At 37.9% G+C, this 25,399-nt stretch overlaps 1 protein-coding gene and 2 long non-coding RNA genes across 6 annotated transcripts in view; 2 read left to right on the forward strand and 1 right to left on the reverse strand.

The window, feature by feature from the left end:
• The window catches only part of LOC130156698 (uncharacterized), a 334,368-nt gene that overhangs the window by 153,419 nt on the left and 155,550 nt on the right, over positions 1–25,399 (forward strand). The gene's annotated exons all lie outside the window — the stretch shown is intronic.
• The window catches only part of OLFM3 (olfactomedin 3), a 69,242-nt gene that overhangs the window by 11,113 nt on the left and 32,730 nt on the right, over positions 1–25,399 (reverse strand). For 2 of the 4 annotated variants that reach the window (XM_056355319.1, XM_056355321.1), the window contains 3 exons: positions 7,102–7,248; positions 4,802–4,957; positions 637–856 (listed from right to left, as the gene is read on the reverse strand). In XM_056355319.1, coding sequence (XP_056211294.1) covers positions 637–856; positions 4,802–4,957; positions 7,102–7,248 — 523 coding nt within the window. Of the gene's footprint in view, positions 1–636; positions 857–4,801; positions 4,958–7,101; positions 7,249–14,206; positions 16,108–17,722; positions 17,865–25,399 lie in introns of those variants that run through there. The other 2 variants (XM_056355322.1, XM_056355320.1) reach the window with 2 other exon arrangements.
• Positions 22,938–25,060, forward strand: LOC130156695 (uncharacterized). The gene is made up of 2 exons (XR_008824563.1): positions 22,938–23,432; positions 24,678–25,060. It is a non-coding gene; the product is annotated as an uncharacterized LOC130156695 (long non-coding RNA).

The raw sequence follows: 25,399 nt of genomic DNA on the forward strand, positions 1-25,399 counted from the left end.
GCAACCAAGATGGAGGCTGCCTGATGTAAACCTAGTGCACTGCTCACAACGGATTGTTGCTGTGCTTATTACAAAAATCATCCTCTGTTCCCTTAAATTAGGTGTAAGGCTTAATTATGTTGTATTGCAAATTGGAGAATGGCACATCTCAATGCTAATATTACAGGTCTAAAGATAGTACAGTCATGTGTGGCCTCTCAGGTGTCATAGCAAGATGATGTGGACATCTCAATTCTGATTCCAGTCTACTTCCCCCCAATTTTTTTTTTCACACTGACATCCCAAAGATGACCCAAGTAGCAATGCCTGTGTGAGCTTTTTTTGGAAAGAATATTTGTAGCTTTCCAACCATTTGTAAATCTCTTAGATTTTAAAATTGCTGTCTGTTACAATTTTTCATCTTAATTCCTTCTGTATACGGTAGGGCAGCTCATTATATAAGATACACTGGTGCAAACTTAGAATAATATGACTGACCTTAGGTTGAGTTACTTTTGACATTTATTAGGGTAGCACAGATCAGAATGTAATGCAGTCTTTCATCAGACAAGAAAAAAGGAAAACTTCATCTTTCTAGAGAAACAACTAAAAATGTATAGCCAAGAGACCAAATTTCCCATGAAATTGTTGACTTACTGAGCTTTTTCATGCAGTCTCGAAGCCTCGTTTCTAAACTGAGTACACGCTGGTGTAGTTCCTCATAGTCATAAGCACCAATTTCTTCCTGAATCCCAGTGAGGACAGTAGACAGATTCCTAATTTCCTCCTTGAACTGGGTGATTAATTTGGCATCAGTTTTGTATTGTTCCAGAACTGGGATCAGTGGCAGAAGCTCATCCATCTTTTCTTTCAACTCCTGTTAAAGGCAATCAAATGTACATTAGAGCAGTTCAAAGGAGTTCAATCCCCTAATTCCCTTTAATATAATATTCATGTCTGATTATTAAAATGACCTGAAAATGATTATTGATTTTGGGTTACAGATCTATTATTAGTGTGTTGTGAAAGTCTTAGAAACTTCAGACTTAATGGTAGTAAGCACTAGATAAAATGCATGAGAGAATAATTTTTCTACTGAAAGTACACCATTACCTTCAAGTGGTCTGAACCGAACCCGTTGAAGGTCTGACTTTCCATCCAGAAGATATAAACCCCCGCTAAATGTGTCTTTCTTGAGAGAAAGTGATTTAGGCCTGAACACACAGGGATGTTCAAGGAGGTCATGGCTGTTTTACAGTGCTGTCATAGTTGGTGAGCTGCTAATTTCTATTTCACTCCTTAGAAATACTGAATTCATTTTTTCCTCAATGGCTGTTAAACACTGTTTAGTTCTGTTCTGGCCGCAGAACTCTTTCTTCTGAAGTAAAAAATCCATGGCTTTCAACTGTGGTTTGTATTTGTCATCCTGCTATATCACTATGTGCCTTTGAACTTCCTCAGTTGATCTCTCTTCTGGACTATCACAAATTGTTTTTTTATCCATGTGCAGTTGTTGAGTTGCCAATCCTATTCTTAAACATTGATTAGATAAAATAAGTCTCCACTTTAGACTCTCAGATTGCCCCTTTCTCAGACTTCTGCTGAGTTTCATACTTCGAGAATTTGTCTCAGTTTGTGACCTATATTGGCTGCTTATCTTTCATTTCTTCATTATTCTTTTAAATGCACTAATCATAGGGGCTTTATTAAACTTAAACTAATTGTTTTAGGTTGTTTATTGTTTGGTCATTATTCTACAGAAAACCTCAGAGAATACTTGCAGTCAAAAGGTTTTGCTTTATTGAATAGCTGAAAGGTTTGTCTCTGATGTATCATCTGTGTGTGTGTATATATATATATTTGCATATCTTTTTATAATTTGAGGATAAAGCAGTACTTCCATGAGCAAATGCCAGAGAGATGTGAGGAAATTCAAGCCTGGACAAAACAAGGCAAAGGACGGAAACCAAGATTTGTTAGGTACCTAGCATTAGCTGGTAATAGAAATGAAAACAGATGAGGACACACAGGGAGATGCTATTTAAGGGGTTAATAAAAATCAATAGCTGGAGCAGTCAGCAGGTTAAAAGGGAAAGCAGAAGAGAACTAAATAGAAGCCCAAGTGCAAGAAAGAGGTGCAGAAGCAAATGTGGTTGGAGGTTAGTGTAGTAACTGAGGTGTGCAAAGACACGCACGTAGTTTGTAACATCACTTGTATTAATGGGTCCAAGAAACAGGGTGGGACATTTCCTAAATAAAAAACATGATGATGCCAAATGCATTTTTTGTTAAGGAGATGTAAAAGAAGCTGATAGGCAGTCAGCCTCTGAGTTTTTGCCTCTTGAACATGTTCTAAGGCAGCTTGAGAGTATCTCTTTATCACCTAGCTAATATACCCATGTTTTTTTAACAATTGCTTTCATATTGGAATTGTTATTTACTCAAAGTAAAGACTTATATGTGGTGTTAGGAAGTGTATTTTGCACACAGGTCACTTAATAGCTAGAAAATTGCATTTTAAATTATAAGCAGATACATCATTATAAATGGATATGAGAATATTAGGAGTTCTATTGGTTCTGTTTTCAAGGGGGCATCCAATTACATTATAGTAGGCGAATTACTGAAGCAGGCAGAAAGAAGTGGAGAGTCTTGTCAAAACTATTTTTATTTGACTGTTTTTATTAAAAACTTAACTTTAGCCTACTTTATGCCTGTTAAAATGAGTAGTTATTTTTTCCTTGATCACAAGGAGAGCAGGCATTGTGACACAGAAAGCAGAGCTCCAGAAGCCAAATTTTCTGTTTTGAAATTTCCCTTTGAAATTACGAACTTAGGCTTTGACTCTGTGTGGCAGTGGTCTGCCAAAAGTCATGGGTAAACCATGATGGAAAAAAAAGCAAAGCTTGTAAAACCTCAGAAAGATAAAATGCGTTTAAGAGAATTAGCGAAGGTAACTTCTGATAGGATTTATGCCAGATGAGGTATCATTTGAGCAAAATGCTGTAACTTTTTGTAGCAAACAGGTATATAAAGCCTGGCCTAAATGCTGATTTAACTGAACTATGACATATACGAATGTATGACTTGCAAAATATGCGCAAGTGTGGTCTGGGTCAAATTTGGACTCTTTGGTTCTCATCAGCATGCAGCCACAGCATTAGAATATCTCACTTCAGTAAATGATATAAAGATGGTTTTGGTATTTTCATGATAAAGAAAATAAATTTATTGGTTTCTGCTGATAATCCTAGCTTGTGGCTTTGATGAGTGGTACAAGAAATAATTTGTATTGCAACACAGATAGATGGTAGACATATTCTGGCGCTTTGTGCCTGCTGATATGAAGGGTTATGCTATATCCAGAATGAATTTCTTTGTCTCAGGAAAGACAAAGCACTGGAATTTTGGTAGATCAAATTTCAGAAAGCCAGCAGCATATTGTATTATGTTAACCTTTTAAATTACTCTATAACTTGATTGACTGGAAATCTGTTTTATAATCCTGGCAAACTGTCAAACTGAAGTTAAATGACTGGCCAATACATATATCAAATATTTAAATGGCTCAAGTACTGCAAAAATCTGCTACCTCTGACATTGTGTCAAACATTCAAGTTTTGTATTTTGTTCCCAAGGAAAAGTATAATGAGAATACAGATTGGCATATACATATGGCATTATATGTATGTGTTGTTATTGTAGTAATGAATGATGCAGAGAAGAAAGATGGAGACATTTCTTACTATCTGAAAAAAAATGCAAGTATGTGCTCAAACTCTAACCCAAGAATGACATCATAAAAAATAAAGTTTGGTAGTCAGATCATTAGTGTACTTAATTCCTGATACTGTCAAGATCCATTAGATATTCTGTGTCTGAAAAATAAATTAGACCCCTTAGCAATGTAACTATTTAGGTATCTAAATTTAACACCACTTAGAAAATTAAGTCCATTTTACATGAAGTTTCATAAAAACGTTAAAAATACATATTTGGTTAACAATGTAATGTAAACTTTAAAAATACATATTTGGTTAACAATGTAATGTAAACTTTAAAAATACATATTTGGTTAACAATGTAATGTATTTTCTAGATCCTATTTTGCTGTCTTACAGTCTTGAAATATCAATTTATCAGACCATATTTAAAGAACTAACATTTTTTCCTTAAGAATACTTCAGACAGCTTTTTCAGAATACACAATGCTATTTTGTAATCTCTGCAACCCTTCCTCCTTACAAAAAGATTAGCTTGTGTTTTTTCTTGTCATTAAAATTCCTTGGAAGTCTTTTTTTAATCACACAAATGTGACTGGGAATGATTGCCCTCCTCCCCATCCCAAATTCAAAATAGCAAACCTTCAGACATGAAATTAGATCTTAATTGTACTGGATAAAAATTACAATAACCTGATTTATTATAGGGTTTCTTCCCTTCAACTGCAGTAAATGTCAAGCAACAGTAAAAGTGCAGAAGTCTCTAGTTGCTTGCTATTAATTCCATTGGATTTCCCTATTTATCACTGGTGCTTGAATGAATATAAATTTCTTAGTATGACATGCACATTGATACAGAAAAAACAGAAATCCGTTTAGTGACATTTTTCTAATGACTTAATAATGAATAGTTACTCCCTATTACAATTAAATTGAACAGAGCAAAAGATTATCATCATAAAGGAAGATTTATTATGCTTTTCTTTTTTAATGTTGCTCTTGTATGAGCATTTCAAGCTGAGATCTTAGCAGTCCATGCATTGCTGCTTAGTACATTGCTTCCAGCAGGCTTTCGAAGTTATTGTTAAAATAAAACCTACTTGAAAATGCTTTGTCATTAATGTCTTCCGATCGTCTTCAATTTGCCGAAACTTGGCCTTCAGCCCTTTCATTTGTGTTTCCATTTTTAAAACATATTGGAAATCCCTCTGAGTCCGTAGATTTAAAACTTCAATAGACTGGGACATATTCTGAACCTGTTAAAGAAAAACACTCTCTAAATGCACTTTTTGTTGCTTTACTTTTTTTCCTGGTTAGGTAGTTAAATGTCAGGCAATAGAATGTGCTTATGTCAATGCTTAGTTGTGAGTCATTTATACCATGTTATTGTTTTAAATTCCGTAGCTACATGACAGTACAAAAATTGGGGAACAGGGCTAACAGAGGACTATCGGGAGCAAGACCTTGAAGTCATAAATGATTTGGTACTAGTTTCTTTGAGGTAAAGAGAGAAAGATCCGTTCAGCACTGTTATCAGTGGGCTCAAAAAAGGCTGTTAGGCAGTGCAATCTACTCTGATGCTTGTAGTAGATGCTGACTGTTCTTCAGGACATGCTATATAGCATGTGTTTCCTTGCAAGCACCTTGGGAGGGACAGAACTGTGATTTAGATATTTTGCTTAGTATGAAGAGCATGATTTTTATTTCTAGTAGGCATTTATGTAATATTTCAGTATAAGGAATTCATAAGACTAACCAGAGATAAGCTAGGGTGTGCCCATTGTCAAATAGGTTTTTGTAAACAGAAATAAAATTAGAAATCTTATCAGTTCTCTCATTGGCAGAAACCCACATTTTTTTTACAGATGAGAAGTACTGAATGTTCAGGTAGCTTTTGTAGAGCAAGTGACTTTGTAGCTATAGTGAGAACTTTTACCACAAAGAGGCAAGAATAAAATAAGTGTCATCTAGATTAAATTATACATATTTTTAAAAGTATCTGCTATAAAAGCAATGCATTTGCCAGTCTTAAAAATGACACATTTTACAAGTGCAGTTATTCTATTTCAATAACTGTCTGGTTTTCCCCAAACACAAAAAAAGTAGAACGCTGTAAATGTATTAGGTACCAATACATACCAAGCAAGCAAAAAAATAAATAAAATTATACCTTTCTAATAAAAGATAAATCTGACAGTATCTTTGTTGTTTGCAAGAATATGTAATGTTAGAACTGATAGTCATGTTTGAAGCTAATATATTGTGACCTACAGAATGTGTAGATTCAGGAAATACTCATGAAATACTCTTAAAAATAGTATACATTTGTTATTGCACAGTTGCCATTAGCAGTTCTTAGAATGTATTTTTAATGAAAAAAATGTTTCTTTTTTCTTTGCTTTCTAATTGTTGAAAGCAGGCAAATAAAGTCCTTCAGGTCTTGGAAGAACTACGAGTGTTTCCATTTGGCAGAAGATGCATTCACATAGAGGCTCTAATTAAATGACTGTGCATGGACTTAGTGAAGTAATATGCCATTACATGCCCATAATTATCACAGTTCTAATCATAAGAAAATAGATTTTAGAGACTGGTGATTTAGGTTCTCTTCTGCGGCAGCTCAAAAACTACATTGAGATCTTAGTCTCCAGTCCCCACCCCAAAAGAAAGATTTTTTTGACATTATTATTTTAGCTTTTGGGAAATATAGCAAAGACTCTGGGCACTGAAGTCTTCCTCTGTTAAGTAAACAAACAGCATGAGGGGAGGTCACATTTTTTTTTGGTCAGCATTTTTTCTGTTGATGCAAAACAACACTTCACTGGTTTTACTATATATGCAGTAGTGGAAAATACTGGCAAGAAGAATTGGGTTCTTTGGGGAAAGAGAATGAATAAATAGTAATATATGAGGAAAGAACAAATGAAAGAAAATTAGAACTGTTTCTCTTCTGTACGGTTTGCTTTGCAGATGCTGTCATGTCTGTATCTCATTATTTGTTGATAAAAGACAAGGTGCAACCTTCCAGAGTCTCACATGATTAAAGCAGAATCTGTAGTTAAATCCCACAGCGACTAGCTAGTTTGAGGTGGGATTCATAACTGTTTTCACACAGAAAAACATCACTCCTGGCTGTGTGTAAGGAAGAATTTTGGGAGGAGTGAACAAGAGAGATGAAGCTTTAGTCAGGTAAGTGGCTTGGGTTGGGAAAGGTGTCATACAAGGAAAATACACAAATAATTATCAGTGGTGAGAACACACATATTGGGGTATACCATGAAGAAATATTTTTATTAGGTAACGCTTCAGTACTGCATTATGTATTAAACTTAGAGGGAAAGGAGTGGATTTCTGTGGCAGGTTTAGTGATCAAAAGGATGAATTTTTTGGGAAGACTTACCTTTTCTAGTAGTTGTCTGAGCTGCCTGCTTTTGGCATCTCTTGAACATAAGTTTTGTTCAGGTGCAACAACAGTGCAAATGCAACGGCCATCAGGATCCTGGGCTGAACTATAAACTTGCCACCCTTCCTTGGGGCTAATCTGAGTCTGTAACAACAAAATAATAAAAATAAAGGAACTGAACTGACTTTTTGTTTGAAAAACCAGTACCTCAGAATATTTTTATTTTTGCAGTATATGTTTGAATGACACTCCTTCTAGTCAACACTTATTACACTCAACTAATTAGATTAGTGGTTTAGCTTTCTAGAAGTGTCCAACACACATTTTTTCCAGGGTGGATGAGAACAGTTTTCTGCTTGTGATTCAGCACAAACTAGTTGATTTAATTCTTTGCTAAGGGATATTACAGTTTTTCATCAGCAGAGAACAAACACGTTCTTTCAGCCTGAATGACTTTTACTTTAGACTAATGGAAACAAAAAAGACAGAAAAGAACAAATATAAAACCCCAGAGAGCACAGTGTGACTCATGCTTTGGGAACTGGCTCAGAAGCAGTTCTGGATGTGGGTTAGCAGGTTTGCTTTTAAAGATGCAGCACACAGAAAACTTTTCTCCATTGGCTTCTGCTGCACATACACCAAAGGGGAGAAAGAGGCTTGCTGTCCAGTAGTACTGAAAAGTGTCTGGTTAGTTTAGGTAAATGGGAGTCCTGGCAAGCATGGCACACTCAGTTAAGACTTTGCACATCCTTCACTGGGACAGAACAATTCTGGAAATTGCTAACTTGTTCTTTTTATAGCAACTGCGACTGAGAAGGAAAAGCAAAAAATCACATTTGCTTGCAGAGCGGGCTGCATTTAAAGTTTATGTGAAACCTTGTGAGACTAGGTATCTATTTAATGGTATGTATAGAAATACACAGCATAGGAATGGGAGAAAGCGATATAATTAGATGACTGAAAAGATTCAGGTTATGGAAATAAAACTAAGGGACACAAGTAATTTTTAAACTTTCTTTTTAAACTGTAATTTAAAGTTCATATTGTGCATTAGTCTTTCCTAATTAATATAGTACTGACTACTAAATTTGATAGTACAGATGCTAATGGATGCCATTGAAGTAATTTTGGTCTGGACACAGTTGGAATCAATTACTAGTTACATTATAAAATTGTACTCAGTGTCAGCACAGAGAGTGATTATTTAAACTGGCAAGCTCTCATATTGATGCTTTACTGGCAGCTTAGTGCAAAATAAGTTGCAGTGTTCCTCACCTCAGAAGAGGTATAATATCTCTGCAGACTGCAGTTAGAAAAGAGGACAGACTTTTCCCAACAATGACTCTTCTGAAGAAGTCACGGAAGATAATAATGAACTCTTTACTGCAGAGTTAACTGAAAAATGAAAATTGTATTGTTCCTCTCTTTTGCAAGGAAAAACAAAGTGTCATAACTTAGATGACTGTAAAAAGAGGAGAACTGAACTTGGCCTAGGATTTGCTAGAAAGGCATATCTGGAGTTCAGTCCTAAATTATACTGACTTTATGGTGTTCTCTTCAGCTTCAGTTTTAGGGCAAGGGGAATCTACTTTAAGATATGGAGAACAATAAAAACTAAACAAAATTACATCAGCAGAGACAATTTAAATTGGTTTTGAGTAGCTACTAAAATTGTGAGTTTGAAAAGTGAAGCCTATCAAGGCTGGTGACCCTTGCGAAGCATAAGCTCTATTCACTCTAGTAGTTTCCATGATTCTGTGTAGAATTTAAGCCCAGACATTGTTGTCATGCAAGAGCAAGGAAACTAAATTTTTGTTGAATTCCAGGAACATATTCTGGAACCTAGAGCTTGTGATTATAATTATTTTTGGACAGAAATACTTAACATGAGTTTATAAGAAATTGTGATATTTGAGCCTTATACCTGCTACATTTAGACTAGCAGCAACTGGTTTTACTGCATTCAAATAAGTTTTCTACAGCTGAGAATGTGTGAGATACCAGGATTATGCACAATTTATAGTAAAGCCATTATAATCCAGGATGTGTTATCAAAGGTACTTATATATTCTAGCAATGTCATGAGTGCATGTCTCAGCTTTATCTAAGGAAAAAAAACAACTCTATTGATTAACTTAGCAGGTATTTTCTTCCAGTGTCTAACATACAGCTTGATTTAAAAAAGTAACTGCTGTTTGGGAAAATATTTCTCAGAGTGAGCGACTGCCAGGCCCCATACAAGTGCCTGGCTATTGGCTGCCCATGCATAAATAAGTGCTCACATAGTATTCCTGCAACTTAGGCCACAGTTCTTTGTGGTGTTCTTTGCTTCCTTGTATTTGGGCCATTAGGGTTCCTTTATTTATTAGGATGGGTAATATAAGCGATCACAGAGAAAAACAATCATATATGTGTAGGTGCACTTTTTTTCCCCCTTCATTATTTGTTTAGTTTGACATTTAATCCCTACCTCAAGCAGAAACTGCTGTGCTGTGCAGGGGAAGAGTTAGAAGGTATCAAAACCTTACAGAAGCTACTGAATCTACTCTTCAAATGCAGGCTTACTGCTGACAGGCCTTAATAAACAAGAAAATAAATACCTGGTTGAGAACAGCAATGATAATAAATTATGCTAGTTCTTGGAAATCTGGGGAAAACAGAGGAGTCCCTGCAAAGACCAATATTAACCATTGCCTTGGCAGGCTGCTGTGCTAAAGACACATGTCACTTACCTCCAGAAGATTTAGTTTTTCACTTGTGCTTTTATATGTTCTGACAAAACTTATGGTTACCTCCATAGTTACTAGTGATAGGGCAAATGGCAGTATGTATACTTAATACGGTTGCTTAAATATAAACAGTATTTTTCAATTTGTCTTGCTTTTTCAGTCCTGGGACTGAAACAGAGCTCAAAAGGGGAAGCCCTTTCCCCAACCCTACTTCCTTCTACAATTCTTCCAGCTGAAACTATAAAGTTGGGAGGTTTTTCCATTTTTTTTTTTTTTCCCCTTCCTGGTACAATATACACAATTTATGAACTGTGTATGTGCTAGGAGAGAACTTATGGAGAAATGCATGTGCCGTGATGTTCACTGGACAAACTGCTAGCGGATAACTCGATTGCAGTTAAAACAGTCAGTGACCTCAGAATTACTGAGCACCTGGGGCATAGTCTCACAGCCAACATCCAAAGTTTAGAGAAAGTAGCAGATCTGTCGTGCTTGGTTTTCTGCAAGAAGAACCCCCCCATGATCGAAGTTCATATTTTTTTTACTTGGTAGATGTTGGAAAGCTCAGACAATCAGGTTTTCACGACTGCTTCTCCAGCTCTACTGGCACCCTGCTACCCCCCTTGAAACACAAAATATGTATGTAACTCCAAGTCAGTGAGTGCAAAGAGCATTATTGAAATAATACTTAGGAGGCATCTATATCAGCAGTGCTCTGTTGTAGCCAAGGGAGGCATGACAGTTTACACTAGTTGTAATCTGAACATTTTAATATGTATAAACACATGTAGATGTGTGTGTGTATAAACATATATGTGTGTGTTATAATAACTAGTGTGCATCTTGTAGTTACTCAGTTGCAACTTTAAACTTGGATTTAAATGTGATAGGAAACTTTATTACTTGTAATATCATATTGCCAGAAGAATGAGTAATACATACTGTAGTTCAATGAGCACATGTTACATTCAAGGAAAACAAAATAGAGCTTTTCCTTGTCTTCTTACCTTTTTGCTGCTCTAAAACACAACAGAAGTCTTTCTTACAACATCATTTAATTAATTTTAAAGAAGTAATATTTAAAGTCTAAAAGCAGTGATTGTCTGCAGTAATGTATTGACTGAATGCATATATTCAACTAATTAAATGTTGATTAGTGAATGCATCATTTTTAGTTACAAGCAAAAAACTAAGCTCTGAGCATAGTGAACTACTGTACAAATAGTTAAATTTACATTTTACATAACATACTATTATGTAAATGTCTGATTGCAGTTTCACTAAAAAAATACACAGAGAAGAGTTTTATTAAACATTTAGGAAAATGGTGTTCTAGTTTAATTTACACATACCTGTATAATGTTCCCTCTTATCCAATTAAAGTATTACTTTAATTTTTAGGCTTCTTAAGAGTAGTTAATCACAGCTTTTCTGTAGGTCCTCATTAACAGAGGCTGCTGTATATGAGCGTCAACCATACAAAGTGGTATTTGTGTCACTTGTATTATTCCCCTGTCAGCCTTTCCAAAATTCTGGTGCCCAACCTCCTAGTACCAATTTTATTTTGTTTTATAACAACTATTTATTTGCTTAAACATACTCCAACAAAGAAAAATAGGAAAGAATCAGACCCCTTGCATATTGTAGTGAATAGCTAATATATAACATTATTCAGACAAAGACAAACCTACTGCTGGATATATTTTTTTTTTTCTTAATAATGCAATATGTTTTTCTGGAACAGTAAATGTAGGAAAACAAAGTATAGACAAATGGAACTACATTGCTGTGCTATTTTTAGCATTTCATGCTTAAGATTTGTTCTTAAATATTTATGAAATCTATTTTAAATTATTTCACTTCATAGCAAGACCACAATATCCTCATCAATGTGCAGTTTTATGGTGCCCAAAGAGAAGCATGCATTAAGTAATGATAGGAAGATTAATAGCTTAAAAAGAGATTTACAAAGAGGCAGCAAACTAAAGCTTTTGCTGGCATTTATAAATACTACTTCAGCATTAAGATGGCTTGCAACACATCACAGCTACTTACTAGAGAATCTGAAGTGGTTATTCTGGTGGTATTTAGTCCTGCTAGAGATGGGAGAGTCTGGGACATCCAGTTAGAGATCATTGCCATGGTACTAAGAACAGCACCAAGCTTCATCAGGGGAGGACTCATTGCTATGCAGTTAATGAGTTTTCATTGTGACTGATCATCATCCCAGTGCAGGCTGGCAGTGAGAGGCGTGACTGCAGCGCACAACATCCACAGCATGAAAGGAGATCAAGCTAACCAGATTTAATCATACATTAAAAACACTCATATCCTTATTTGCCCTCTGTCCTCTTGCTCTTACTAACAAATGCTTATGACTATCTTATGCTGACCGCTAAATAAACAGTCCTTTCTGTGCTAATAATCGTCACAGTTTCCAATGGGAATTAGCATGGGTGAATTACGTCTTTATAGGTGCTAGAGAGTTAATTAGCACTTAATTAGTTCAGTCCTTGCAGAGTGGTACATGTTCACAAACAGAAATAACGCCCTACTCCCCATCAGTGCTTTGGTAGAAATATGCCCAGGTCTATTTCTAAATATAATGCCATACTTGTCTAAGTGGATGGGGAAGGGGAAGGGGCAGAACTGTCAGCCTGCCCATGAAAACACCGGAAACTTCTTTGCATCTCCCTTGATTTGTTGATCTCACCTAAATTACAAACCAGTGACTTTATAATTTGCACAGCTGATTATATTTCTGTTCATAAAAAAACATTATAGAGTAGTAAAGATTCACACTTCTCAGTGTTCTTGTTAGTTTACACATTTTTATACTGAGAGTATTTCATCCAGGGCTGGCAGACTGAGTATGTTTTCATTGCTGTTTGGTTGGGAACAGAAGAGAAATTGTGGGTTGCTCATGTAGCATTTTGAGGCTTCATTTGGCTCTAATCTGCTGTTGAATCTACTGTTCTCTAGTGGTGTAGAATGATCTCCAGGTTTGGTAGCAATTTGTCTTTTTCATAAATTTAGCAAGTGTAGGGAAAAAAGAAAACACACCAGGAAAAAAAGTGTAGAAATCATTGTGCTATTGGGGTGATTTTACTTTTTAAGAATGGTTTTAAAAAGAAGAAATGCTGAGCAAGGATTTCTAACAGCAATTATTTTAAAGAACTTGCTTAAAAGTTTGCAGAGAGGTAGACCCCTGTATTGTTCCCAGAGGCAGTTATGGACTTTGTTTCTGAATTTGTGTCCAAAAGACTACATTTTTCTTAAGGAGTTGTGAATGTTAGTATGCAGGAAATCTGTAGTGAAACTGAAGGGATGTTCTTTCATAGGACTGTGTAATCATGAATGCATTTCTTAAAAATACTAAAACCCTGTTTCAGATTCTCAGAGCTCATACACCAAGTTCAGGCTAGACTTCTCTCTTCCAGCATTCATTCAGAATTATTTCAAAAAATCTCTGCGCTTTAATGAAGACACACGGAAAATTAATTTTTTAAAAAGAAATTAAAAAGTACATGGAGACCTTTTATATAATCTTATAAGGATTCTTCCAGCAATAGAATACAGGGTTAAATTCTGTGTATCCAAGTGTTACGTGTTTTCTGGGAGTTACACAGTAAAGTGAGCTGTGAAATATTTCAAATACTCAGAAAACCTAATTCACTGAAGAGATCCATTTTACAACAGTGAAAGAATATGAGTTTGCTTATATACAGCTTCTGCACGGCATAATAATTCTCTAAAGAGCTTGGATTGCTTTGAAAATATGAACCGATAGCTGATGATGCTGATGTCTGAATAAGGAAACGTGTTTCTTTTGCTCAGTTCCAATAAAAGTATCCCAGTAAAAAAGTGCTGCACTGGATCAGTACTTGATCCATTTAGCTCCTTTCTCTAGCAATGGACAGCAGTGGATACTTAAAAGAGGTATGTAAGAGAAAAAACACAGTGTAGTACTCTTGGTGTAACCTTCTAGTATACTGTAGTACTTACTGGGCCAGACTTTGATGATGCTTTCATCCATGAATTTCTCAAGTAACTTTTTAACTCATCTCTATTTTTAGGAGGCACAACATCCACTGGCATGGAGTTCCACAGTTTAATTATGTTTTGGGTGAAAAACATACTTACTAGAAATCATGATTAGATAGCAAATTTGAGAAATGCTCTGTTCAATCTAAATCTGCAATTTTCCATTAAACCTTTTTTGACAATTATAGTTTTCATCATCTTCCAACAGCCAGAATTTCTTTCAGCTACTTAATACCCCCCCCTTCATTAATGCATTTATATACTGCAAATATGGTAATCAAGCCCATAAAACAGCTCAGTTTTGTTAAATCTCGTAACACTGTTGATACCTCTTGAGAGCCAGTGGTCTCTACTTTCTGTTGTTCCGTTGACTCCAAAGAAGTCAATAGCAGCATTAGGTTTCACAGATCAACTCTTCTAGCAGTGTCTGTGCATACTCTCTGGGATGTGATCTAGGACCTTGGCCTCCTGCTTGTCTGGAGCAACTGCTGCAATACACTGGCTGCAGCCAGGCGTCTGGGTTCCTTACTGTGAAAACCAAAGTGCAGAGATGGCTGGTGTGTGCCACATTTCAGGCCAGTATGGGCTTGTAGTGGTATGGGGATGTGCTGCTGGATCCAGAGCATCAGCAGCACTCCTGCATTTCACAGTTTTGTAATGGCAGCTGTTTTACTCAGCATATGCTGTATTTCAGAAGATAAAAAAGCTTCGATTGTGTGATGGTGGTCATTATGTATATTTTTCTGAAGACAGAGACCCTGTGGCAAGACACCCTTGATATGGTGTCTTGAGACTGAGAGGTCACTCAGGCATTACATCAACATGATGGTCATAGTGAGTGGAGTCTTGGGAAGAGAGATTGTGTTTCTGTGGAGATAAGCGCAAAGTTGTCCACTGGACAGATGTGCACATTGGACAGTCCAGGCTGACATCAAGAGTCAGGCTTTTTGCTCAACTGTTGCACTTCATTGGCTATTTATCGATTTCCCAAGTAACTCCGTTGATTACTTCCAATATGGTTAGATAACACTTGACAATGTTGCATAATTTTCTAGTTGTGTTGGGCTCTTATGAAGTATGGCAGCATTGTATGTAGAGCTAACACAAAAAAGATTGTAATTTACTAGTTTTATCAACTTTTTTGTTCCTTTTTTTCTTTCAGAAGTTTAATAAGCCCATTAATTCTCTCAGTGACAAGACATTTCCTTAAAGAAATGATAAATTTTTTTTTTTTACCACATTGATCTGCAGCTGTTAATATTTTTCATTTTCTTCTCTTAAACGTTTTCTGTTCTACAAAAGAACATAATTGATCCTCTCCTGACTGTTTTAGTCTTGGACAAAGTGAGTTCAAAAGGCAATAAAAGGCTTTTCTGAAGTCCAGATGAATAATTACTGCTTATTATCCTTAATTCAGTATATTGTCAGTTCCTGCCAAGAATGCTCTTTGTTTATTTATTATGATTATTCCTAACAGATGACATGCTGCTTGGTTTCTCTGATGAGTATTCATTGACATAATTTAGAACTTTATTTTCCTCCAACTAGTTTACCTGCTAAAGAGAAAACCTGCTGCTATGTGATTTATGGGATCGCTGCTACATACATCTTTAAAGATGGTAGCAGGAGATAATCCTCCAGTGCTCTTGGCTGGTCGTATAATTTAAAATTACCGTATAGTCGGTATCTGCCTGGTGTCCCTCCGCATGGTGCTGAAGTTTGATCCCCTGTAACTGCAGAAGGGCAGTGCAGGGGTAACGGCAGGTTGCAGAGGTATATGCAAGTCCTCTAACGCAGCCCTAGCCCAGGGGCTAACAGTAGTATAGCTTACACTGGAAAGCTGCAAAACCATTCTTCTTGGGCTGTAGGTATGTGGCAGCTGTGTCCTATACTGCTGCAAATTGAATTCTAAGCTTGGGTTTGTTTACATAGGCTACACTTTTCCCCTGGACGGGGACATTACTTGTTCAGTGTAACAGCTAATATTCTAGATATCTAATATTCCTCATTTCATGTACCCATTTGTCAAATAGTTACTTCACAGCAGTACTGCTCCAGACGACATATGTGGGAACAGAGACAGTCTCTGAAAAAGTTCTTTCCTGAACAGTGGAAATACCCACTGGAACTATATTTTGTTTGTGTTCTTAGCAGGACTCTAGAAATGTCCAAAACCCCCTTCTGTTAAGGAGCTAAAACTTTAAAATAATTTTAGCTGTATTTTGCCAAAAATGTTTGGGTAAATTAAAAAATGGCAAGCAAACAGGAGAAAACTTTTGAGAGAAACATATCTGAAATCACATACATAAAGATCTTACTAGAAACCACAGAATAACTGAAGAGTTATTCTCATCTTGTTAGGATGTAGAAACAAAACTTTACAATTTATGTTTCAAGTCTGTGATTTGCTTTTTTTTTTTAAAAAAAGGTGCAACTTCATATTTCTAGTCTATGATAAACTGCTATGAAGTAGTTTTCTGAACCAGAGCTAGAAGCGACACCAGTTCTAAAATGTGAACATTACTATTGATCACCCTGAAATTTCTACTTGTATGATAACTTCCTCTTTTCATAGCTAACTTCTCGTAAACTCAGTAAAAGTGAAAATATTTACACAGAACAGCTACAGATACCATATTTTGATCTTACATAAAAGTATGTGAATTTGTAGCAATTTCAGTGTTGTGAGCAGAGTTACTGTATACCAGATCTGTAACGTTAAATTATGTTATAACTTATTGGGGGTATTAAAGGTATTATTAAGGTATTGTATGAATACCCTTATTTGTTATTATATAAGAAATTGGAGGCTCTTCTAGTCTCTGATATTTACTTTCACTTTGAGATCCAGTTACATTTTGATATGGGTTAATGTCTAATGTAGATGAGAATACAGCCCAACGTTATGTTATGACAACCAAGGTATGGCAATATCTGTACTATAAAAAGTAATTAATGTCAGTATTAGGAATAGCAACAAAGCACATGTCCTGAGAATCAGCAACATGTGACCACACACACATGAATGCATGAAAAACATCTAATTACCTCCTGGCTGGAGAAAAAGAAACAGTGATTGTAAGAAAGAAGAAATGGTGAAGGTCAGCAGCAGTCACTTAATTGATGTCAGCTCATCCAATGTATGTAAAAAAAAAAAAGTTACCTCATTCCCAAATATTGCTTATAGTTCAAAATCATGTTCATGGGTAAATGCTGTAAAGGCTTTGGCTAAAACCTTGCATTTTATGCAGATAAGAGATCCAAGTGATTGTGTACTCATGACTCAGCTGCCTTAACTTCCTTTGAAGCACAGCAAAGTCAGGAATCTTAAATCTCAGTAAGTTTGTACTTTGACAGGCTAGGTTTAGAAAGTAAGCTCATGTTTAAAAGTCAAAGCTTCCCTTGTTATGGTGGTGTTCTATCATGTATAGAGTTCTTTTTTATGTGATGTATTCTAGTGGCAACTCAGTAGTATATTCATTTAAAAAATATATGTCAGTACATTAGTCATGTTCCGGAGTATTGCTATTTATTCACATAATGTTAATGCATGTACAAAGCAAAGTTCTCAGAATTTGGATAGCAATTAAAATTCATAGAGCTGCAGGTGGACTGTGGACTGAGAAATTACATCTTTGCCCTTTCAGTTCAATTCCAGTTCTCTGGATTCAGAAACACTGAGAAAACATTAGCTTCTTCATCTAACTCTATGGTTTTGTTCAACAAAAACCTCTGGCTTTGCAGTATTAGTTGTGAGTAGTAATATCCATGTTGTTTGTAAGAGCAGATTGAGAGGTATGAGCCCTTTCTAGAGAGTAACTTTTCACCATCTCATCTGTGCATACCTAGTGACATTCTTCAGTCAGGCATCTCCACTGGTAGTAGAGGTATTGAGCAAGGAATTTTTGAAGTCTGTTGTCCTGTCTGTGCTTCTATACCAAAGCTGTTGAGGTGACGTTGTTTCTGAAGTGGTCTTCAGGGAGCTTCCTTTGAATGGAGATCCTGTTTTTAGAAAGCATTTTCACGTTTTTTTCCACCTATTCTCTTGTATTCTGCAGTTAGCAGTTCCCAAGTGTACAGAGTAACCAAGCGGTGTGTCTGCAGTGGGCTCTAGTTCGTGATGAGAATTGCCTGAAACCAGAAGCAGTGTGCTTCAGGGAGGTTTGCAGTTAATCGAAACAGCTGGGAAAAAACAAATGGGCAGGGAAGGATGAACAGAAATGAAAACAAAAACTTCTTCAGTTCGTTTCTTGCCATTTTAATTTTCAATAACATTTATATCAGATACTCAGTAAAACCTCATAAGCTTTTCCCTCAAATGTGTGATATGGTGATGGATCTAATGGGAGAAAGTTTAGTGAAATCACTCTTTTCTGTTGTGTCCTCTTTAATTCTCTGGGTGATCAAGGTTATCCACGCTTACTCAAAAAGCTTCTTTTCTAAAATATAAACATATCTACTAGAGAATGACAAAAGATTGTGGAGAGTCCTCTTCCCTTCAACAGAAGCTGGGAATCTGCATGCTTTTGGAGGATCCTGGGATCTGTCCTCTTGCTATGAACATCTACAGAAATGCAGGGTGCAATGTTGGATGGTCCTGGGTCTGAAATTGGTTGAGCATTGCACAGTAGTGCAGTTCTGATCATCTTTTGAAAACTTTAGGGAATGGATATAAGGATTTGTGTATAATTCCTCCTGCAGTAATCCTCATGCTTAAGGCTTTTAACTGTGTGTAATTGTGTCTTTTTTTCTATCCTCAAAATATACATTATTCTGTTGAGGGTGGATGAGGATTTAAAAAGAAACTTTTAAGATGTCTAGAAGCTGAAATTCACTGTGAAGTTAGATCCTATACAGTCCTACAGTAGAGCTTGAGCCATGAAAATCAGCGAATTCTGTTGGTAATTTAATAAAATAAGTGGCTTCAGCTGGCTCTGACTGCAACTAGATGTCAGAAAATAGAGACACAAGATACTTAGAACAGAAGTCCATTTAAACTCTCTGAAAATCACCAGTATTACTGAACTTTTCTCTGGTTAATGCATGCTTACAGCTTTTGGCAGTCAGTGGCTACAGACCTCTGAACTGGAGGTTGCCTGTGGACTGTCACATTCAATAGCCACAGGTAAATTTGTTCAGTCCCTTTTTAAAATTGTGAACCTTTGTGAGTGAGAAAAAGAGAGAAATGAAGTAGAAAAGGCTTTTAAAATAAAATTCCCTATAAAAGGGGAAATTTGGCTTTGGGAAAATACTAATGGCCTATGTCTGTACTTCTAAATGCAACAGGGTTGGGGCATGGTGATGGAGACTGGCCCATAGCAAACGATACTGTTTGCTGTCAACATCCCCCCCCCCCCCCCCCCCCCCCCCCCCCGATTACCTTTTCCTTTTATGCTTGGACATGATTTAGAGTTAGATAGTTTGAACATGGATGCAGCTCATCTCCTTTTTTATGTAGTAGCGTGGTTGTATTCACATTTGGCTGAGTGTTGTCTTTGGAACTGAGAGCAAAGGAACCATCTACTGTTTTTTGATTTCTGCTGCATTCTGACAAACACGTCTATGTATGTATAATTATGTAATAAACACTTTTGCATTATAGAAACATTTGGTCTTAACCTTCTTTTATTTCATGATGCAGATAGTCACCAGGACTCTAAAAACTGACAAATGAAAAAGTGAAATGGATTTCATGAAATGAAAAAAGTAGGATAACCCTACTGATTTGCCTGTTATCCCACCATGTCTCAAACGTTCTTTTGGCAAGCGTCTTCTCAAACTGTCATGTCATACTGATGCCCTCTGCTAACGTATCCCTGTCATATTCTCTGTAATGAAGAAATAGGGAAAATTCTGCAGAAGTCTAAACTAGTGCTTACTTCCAGTGGTCTGGCACCCCACAAGCTACAGTACATGTAGATAGTAACAGAAAATTTCTAGGTTTAACCAGCATGCCATTGATACGGGCATTTAAGGGCTGTAGCATCTTCCTGTTAGGGTTTTCTAACAAGTGGCATTAACAACATTTCCCTTCTGGGATATGAAGATCTCTTTCAGTAGACAGAAAGACCAAGAAAGAAAATTATACGGCTGTTCAGAAGGAACTGCATGTGTTTCCTGCAAAATAGTCAAAATCAGATTTTGTGAACATGTCTCATTGCAAGCAAATCCATTTCTAACGTATACTGTTTCTTGATGAGCTTACTTTCAAACAGGGATGAAAGTATACAAGGCGCATATGTGAATACTGAGAAAATTCCATGGGCGATCTTTGCCGCAAGACAGGCGTTAATCTGAAGGCTATGGCCAGTTTCCAGTAGTTAGCTATGTTCTGTCTAGCACAGACTTCCTGCAGTTTCAGTTGGTAGCGTGATCTGTTCTAAATGCTGTATAGGGCTTTGAATGCAATGAAACAGATACTATGTTTCACCTCAGAGATGGCCGCATTTCAGTAATGAGTAAAATACTCCATGTATGCGTCACAAAGCCTGATCCGAGATCAAAGATGCTATAAAATATTTCTATGTTTAAATAAGGGTATGGAAAGCAAGCAGTAGTTATTTTTGTAAGGCTGTAACAATCCTGAAAGCTTCTGATTTGAATAATGATGAGAAGAACTAAAGATATTTATTTGGAAATCAATCAAAATTTTATTACTTGCAGAAAAATAATCTCACAGACCCCAGTGAAATTATGATGTACTATTTTTCTAGCTGCCTTTTTTATTTCCTGTTTATATTTCATAGAACAGAAATAAAAGTTTTAAAACATATTTCACTTTAAAGGATTCGATCACTCATTTTTATGAATCTTGCCCTTTACTCTGTTTGATTTTCTTTTTAATGAGATTACCAAAACAGGGGTGTAATGCTTTGGGTGGCTGGGCTATCCCTGTCCTTGTGAGGGATGGGTGCTGCCCCTGCAGGGCTGTGGAGGGCCAGAACACTAACAGCAACTGAAGCTTTCCAGGGATGAGGAATTTGGGTGTCAAATTTGAAGGTCTAAGGTTCTGTTCCCAGCCCCTAGTGAGGGAAAAGAGAAATTCTTTAAAGTGGTGCTGTTGTCTGAAGATAGTACTGTGAGTAATGCACTTCTGTAACACACAGCAGTGAACGAACCCAAATGTAAATATGAAAAGACCCACAAACGTGTCCCAGATGGCGTGAAGATCAGTGCTGTTACCGGTGGCTTGTACAAATAAATAAAAAACTAAATAAAATGGGGTTTAATCTTGGCTGCCATTTTCCTGAAATAAAGCAATGTCATTTTGTAAGTTTTGATATGGGTGGTTGATATTTTTGCATGTGGGTGAGAAGCAAGATTGTAAAAACTAGTTTGAACGTGAAACATTTACGATAACTTTGTAAAATTAGTAGAAGAAAGGAAAAGAGAGCTTCAGGGAGGAAGAAAGAGACAAAAAAATCGGAGCCATTAGTGGTGAGGTATTAAGGATTGCTGCTTCTTTGCTCCACTTCTCACTTGAATATAACAAAAGAGAGACACCTAGAAGACAGGCAGTCCAAAGCACCTTTTAATAAATTTAGTATTTATGCATGAGACAGTGGCAGTCATGCTAGCGTGCCCATCCTCAGCATGGCCATTCTGTCACCGTAGGTATACTGCTTGCTGCATGAGGGTTGATATCCTTCCTTGAGAACCAACAAAATCCTGAACTGGTTAATATTTTTAGTATTGGAAGTTGCCTTTTTTGGGGGACACATAAGGCTACTTCATATAGCTTATGATTTTCCAGGATCCCAGGCTCAGCAAGCGCGTAGGACAACCGCAGATATCCACATGGTTTTGAAAGAAGTAATTTGTATTCTAACTTTCCTTCTTGCACTTCTACAAGCCGTTTGACTTCAGTGTGATTGACATACCACTTTGCAAAGCCTTACTATTAGCACAACACTCAGAGAAATCCATATATGCAACAGTTAGCAACTGTTAAGACAGGCCATGTTCTTTTGAATGGAAAAGAATAGTGTACACTGGAAGTTTCTGTAAAACTAGGCACAGAAAATTGTAAGCCAATGTAAACACTGAGAGAAATGTAGAATATTTTTTCAAACTTGTGGAAAATAAAAACTGGAGGGATAGTCTAAACAGCTGTGTTCACAATATGACTATGTAGCTTGCATGGTGGAACTTAAAGGTTAATCATTTCAATGCTTGTGATTCTTCACCCTGTAATGTGTTAGGCTTTACCGCATTTTTCATGTGTCTCTAAAACAGGCATTGAATCCTATTCTCTGAGTTAGAAAGCTGTGGTCTCGGACTAATGATGAGTGATTTTTCAGTTATTACAGAACATGATTGCAGCAGTTGAAGAGATGGTGGAAAATGGTTGGGTTTTCTGTTGCTTTGCAGTCTTGCAGTGGAATGTCTGATACTACAGGCCATGGCAGTGAAAGAAGAAAGCTTTTACAGCACAGTAAGCAGTTCTGACATCAAACTGATCAATGACATATCCCACACACATAAGGCTCATGTTTCAGCTTCCAGATGCAAAGTATTCTAAAAACCTAATGGTACACATCATCTCACATTGTACTCTTTTTTTAATTTTTTTTTTTTTTAGTTGCCTTTTATGACCAAAGGAAACAAGGTCATTCGCAATTTACAAGACGACTAGAATTTTGCAGTTTTGCAGGGTTTAGTGAGCTGATAACAGAGGAGTATAAATGATGAAGACTCAGACGATATCACATCAGAAGCCTTCTGTTTTCCGACACCTTCCTTACAGTCATTAACCTATATTTTTAAATGTCTTTTTAGCAGTTTAAGGCTATTTATTATTATCTCCAGCACTTAATCCCTGTGTGCAGTCATACCCCTCTGTCTGCAGTATCAAAATTAAAAACTGTAGAGATGACTATTATCTCACAGGAGAAACGTATGAAATGTGTGAGGAGTGGGTATCAATGAATAGATTAGAAGCAAAGTGTGGAGAACTGGTTAACCGAACAAGGACATGTTAACATCGGAATGTTGAGTCATCAGGACCTTAAGAAATATCGAAAGCAGCTTATGTGAGAGTCAATGATTTACAAGGACACTCTGTCCTTGTTATCTTTGAGGAGGTTAGCACAGGGAACTTGTGGTTAACAAGAATAAGAATTTTGTCTAGAAACAAAGAGCATAGACGTAAGTTAACTTTTTAGCTGGCCAGCCAATAAGGAGCTTAACTTTTGCAATATGTATGAGCTAATTATAAGTGCTATAAAAGCTGTAACCGTAGTTGAATAAACGAAGTATGCTGATCTCTCATATTGAGTGACTGCTTCTTCCCTCCGTTCCGGCAAATGGCAACAAATTGGCGCCCGAACAGGGACCAGAGGACATAGGACCGGCGACCCGATAGCGGAGTCCGGACCCGGCGACCCGATAGCGGAGTCCGGGAGCCACGGTCGGCGGAGAAGTTGAGTGCGGTCCTGTAAGCAGCGCAGGAGGCGAAAGGGATATCTTCCCCGCGCCCGGGAGCACCTATAGAGGCTGGCCCGCCTGCTACGCGCCGCCGAAGTCTGCAAAGGCTGCAATTGTGCACAAATAGAGGTATGAACAGACAAGCGGCGTATAATTTGCTCAAATGCTTTTTAGAAAAGCGGGGCACTGAAGGGATAGATCTGAAAAAGGAACTTCCCGATTTATTAAGCTATGGTGTAGTCAGGGGATTTTTTACAGATCCTAATACAGTTTTTGAGGAAAGCGAATGGCGAAAGTTTGGGGATAAATTATTTGATGCTGTTATAAATGAGGAGAAAACAGCAAAGAAATTAATGAAACCGTGGCGGGCAGTTATAAATACTATCACTATGCACAAAGCTGAACAAAAGGTTGCTGCTGCTGCAGCTGAGAGGCTGGACGGTACAGTTTCTACCGGAATGCCCTCTGCACATCAAGCGAGTGCTGCTCCTTCGCCTGACTGTCCTTTGCCCCCTTCCGTACGCACCCTGGTTGTCCCGCAGAATCCTAGTGGACCTTGGGATCTCTCCCATTTAGATTCCTCTTTAGGAAATGAGTCGGCAAGATCACATCAAGCTGACGAGGTAACTATAGGGGAGATGCCCACGGCTCCCCCTGCCTCTGCAGAGGTAGTCGGAACCGGCGAGACAAAACAACCATCACTCACGCCAGTATCTAAACGAGGAAATAATCCCTTTTTAAACCAGAATGTGTCAGACCTTGTTTCAGAACGCCAGCGATGTTGGCAAAAGGTTACGGAGGCGGCTATGAGCTCAGGCGATCGAGAGGCTGCAGCCAATCTCATGACTGAAGCGCCAGCACGGGCCAGGCGGCAGCGCGCAGGGCCGGGCCGTGGGGCGGCTGCGCTTCCCTCCCCGCCGCCGGAGCCGCCTGACGGCCCGCGGGGAGCCTCACCCAGCTGGGACTGGCGGCGCAGCGCTCGGGGCAGGCGGCAGGCCCGCCGGCCACACGTCTGTAGCAGCATGGACGCCATCTTGGCGCTCGCGCGCGGCTGGGCGGCGGCAGCGGGCTAGCGGCGGCGGCGGCGGCGGGCTGACGGCCTGCTCATGTCCCGCCGCCCGGGCCCCGCGCTGCGCTCCCCACACGCCCAGTAGCGCCGAGCCGCGACCGGCGGCGACATTTGCATAGCACCGCCCCGTGGAGCTGGGCACGCCGGGAAGTGTAGTCCTCGGGGGCGCACGCAGAGTAAGACTGGAAACATCTGGGCTGAATGGACTTTAGCATCAAAAGAAGTTCTCAACTGTTAACTCGAAAAATTAACTACATCAAAATGAAGCAGGTACCAGAGATCCTTGGAAGTTTCCACTCCTACAGGTACGCTTTGGGTCCCTAGCCGATGGGTAAAGCCTGCAGTAGAAGAAAACAATAAAGACAGCTCTGAAGAGCAACAAGGAACGACACGGAACACCGCTCCCAACCGTGGAGAGACATAGTACCACGTGGAATGTTATCACAGAAGAAGGCTCATATGTGAGCGAGCCAAAAGAACTGTCAGTTGTCAATGTAACGTGTACTGTATGTTACCAGTGTGATCCTTGGATTTTATGTAAATGTTACACCTGTGGAAAGGCGTGGTGGCGTCGTAAAAAGCTTGCAAATCGCTGGTGTGAAAGTTGTCTAAACGAACAGTTTTTGTTAACTAGACTTTTGTTTGTGACAGGGCATGAACCTTTGAACAGCGACCGATATCCTCACTATCGAACTTGCTGGGTTAAACTAATAATCGAACGAGCAAAGATAATATTGGTTGGCAGTCTCGAGTGTAGTAAAGCTTGTCTAGTGCCGGCTATTTGGCCTGTCCCTGAGGAGGACTGGATTCGAGTAAAAGAAAAGTGTAAACAGTGATTTGCTTGGAAGTTGACTAAAAGTCAGGCAAAATCTATTTAGTGAAAGCTACCCGTAAGATAATAAGTAGTATCTTAGTTGTAGCAGATATTTGCCATTGATTTTTTGCTTTTGGCCCATGGCCATGGATGTGAGGATTTTGATGGGATGTGTTGTATGGATCTGGAGGATAACTCTAGCTCCATACACAA

Source organism: Falco biarmicus, chromosome 11 (assembly GCF_023638135.1).
Source record: "Falco biarmicus isolate bFalBia1 chromosome 11, bFalBia1.pri, whole genome shotgun sequence".
Lineage (NCBI taxonomy): Eukaryota > Metazoa > Chordata > Aves > Falconiformes > Falconidae > Falco > Falco biarmicus.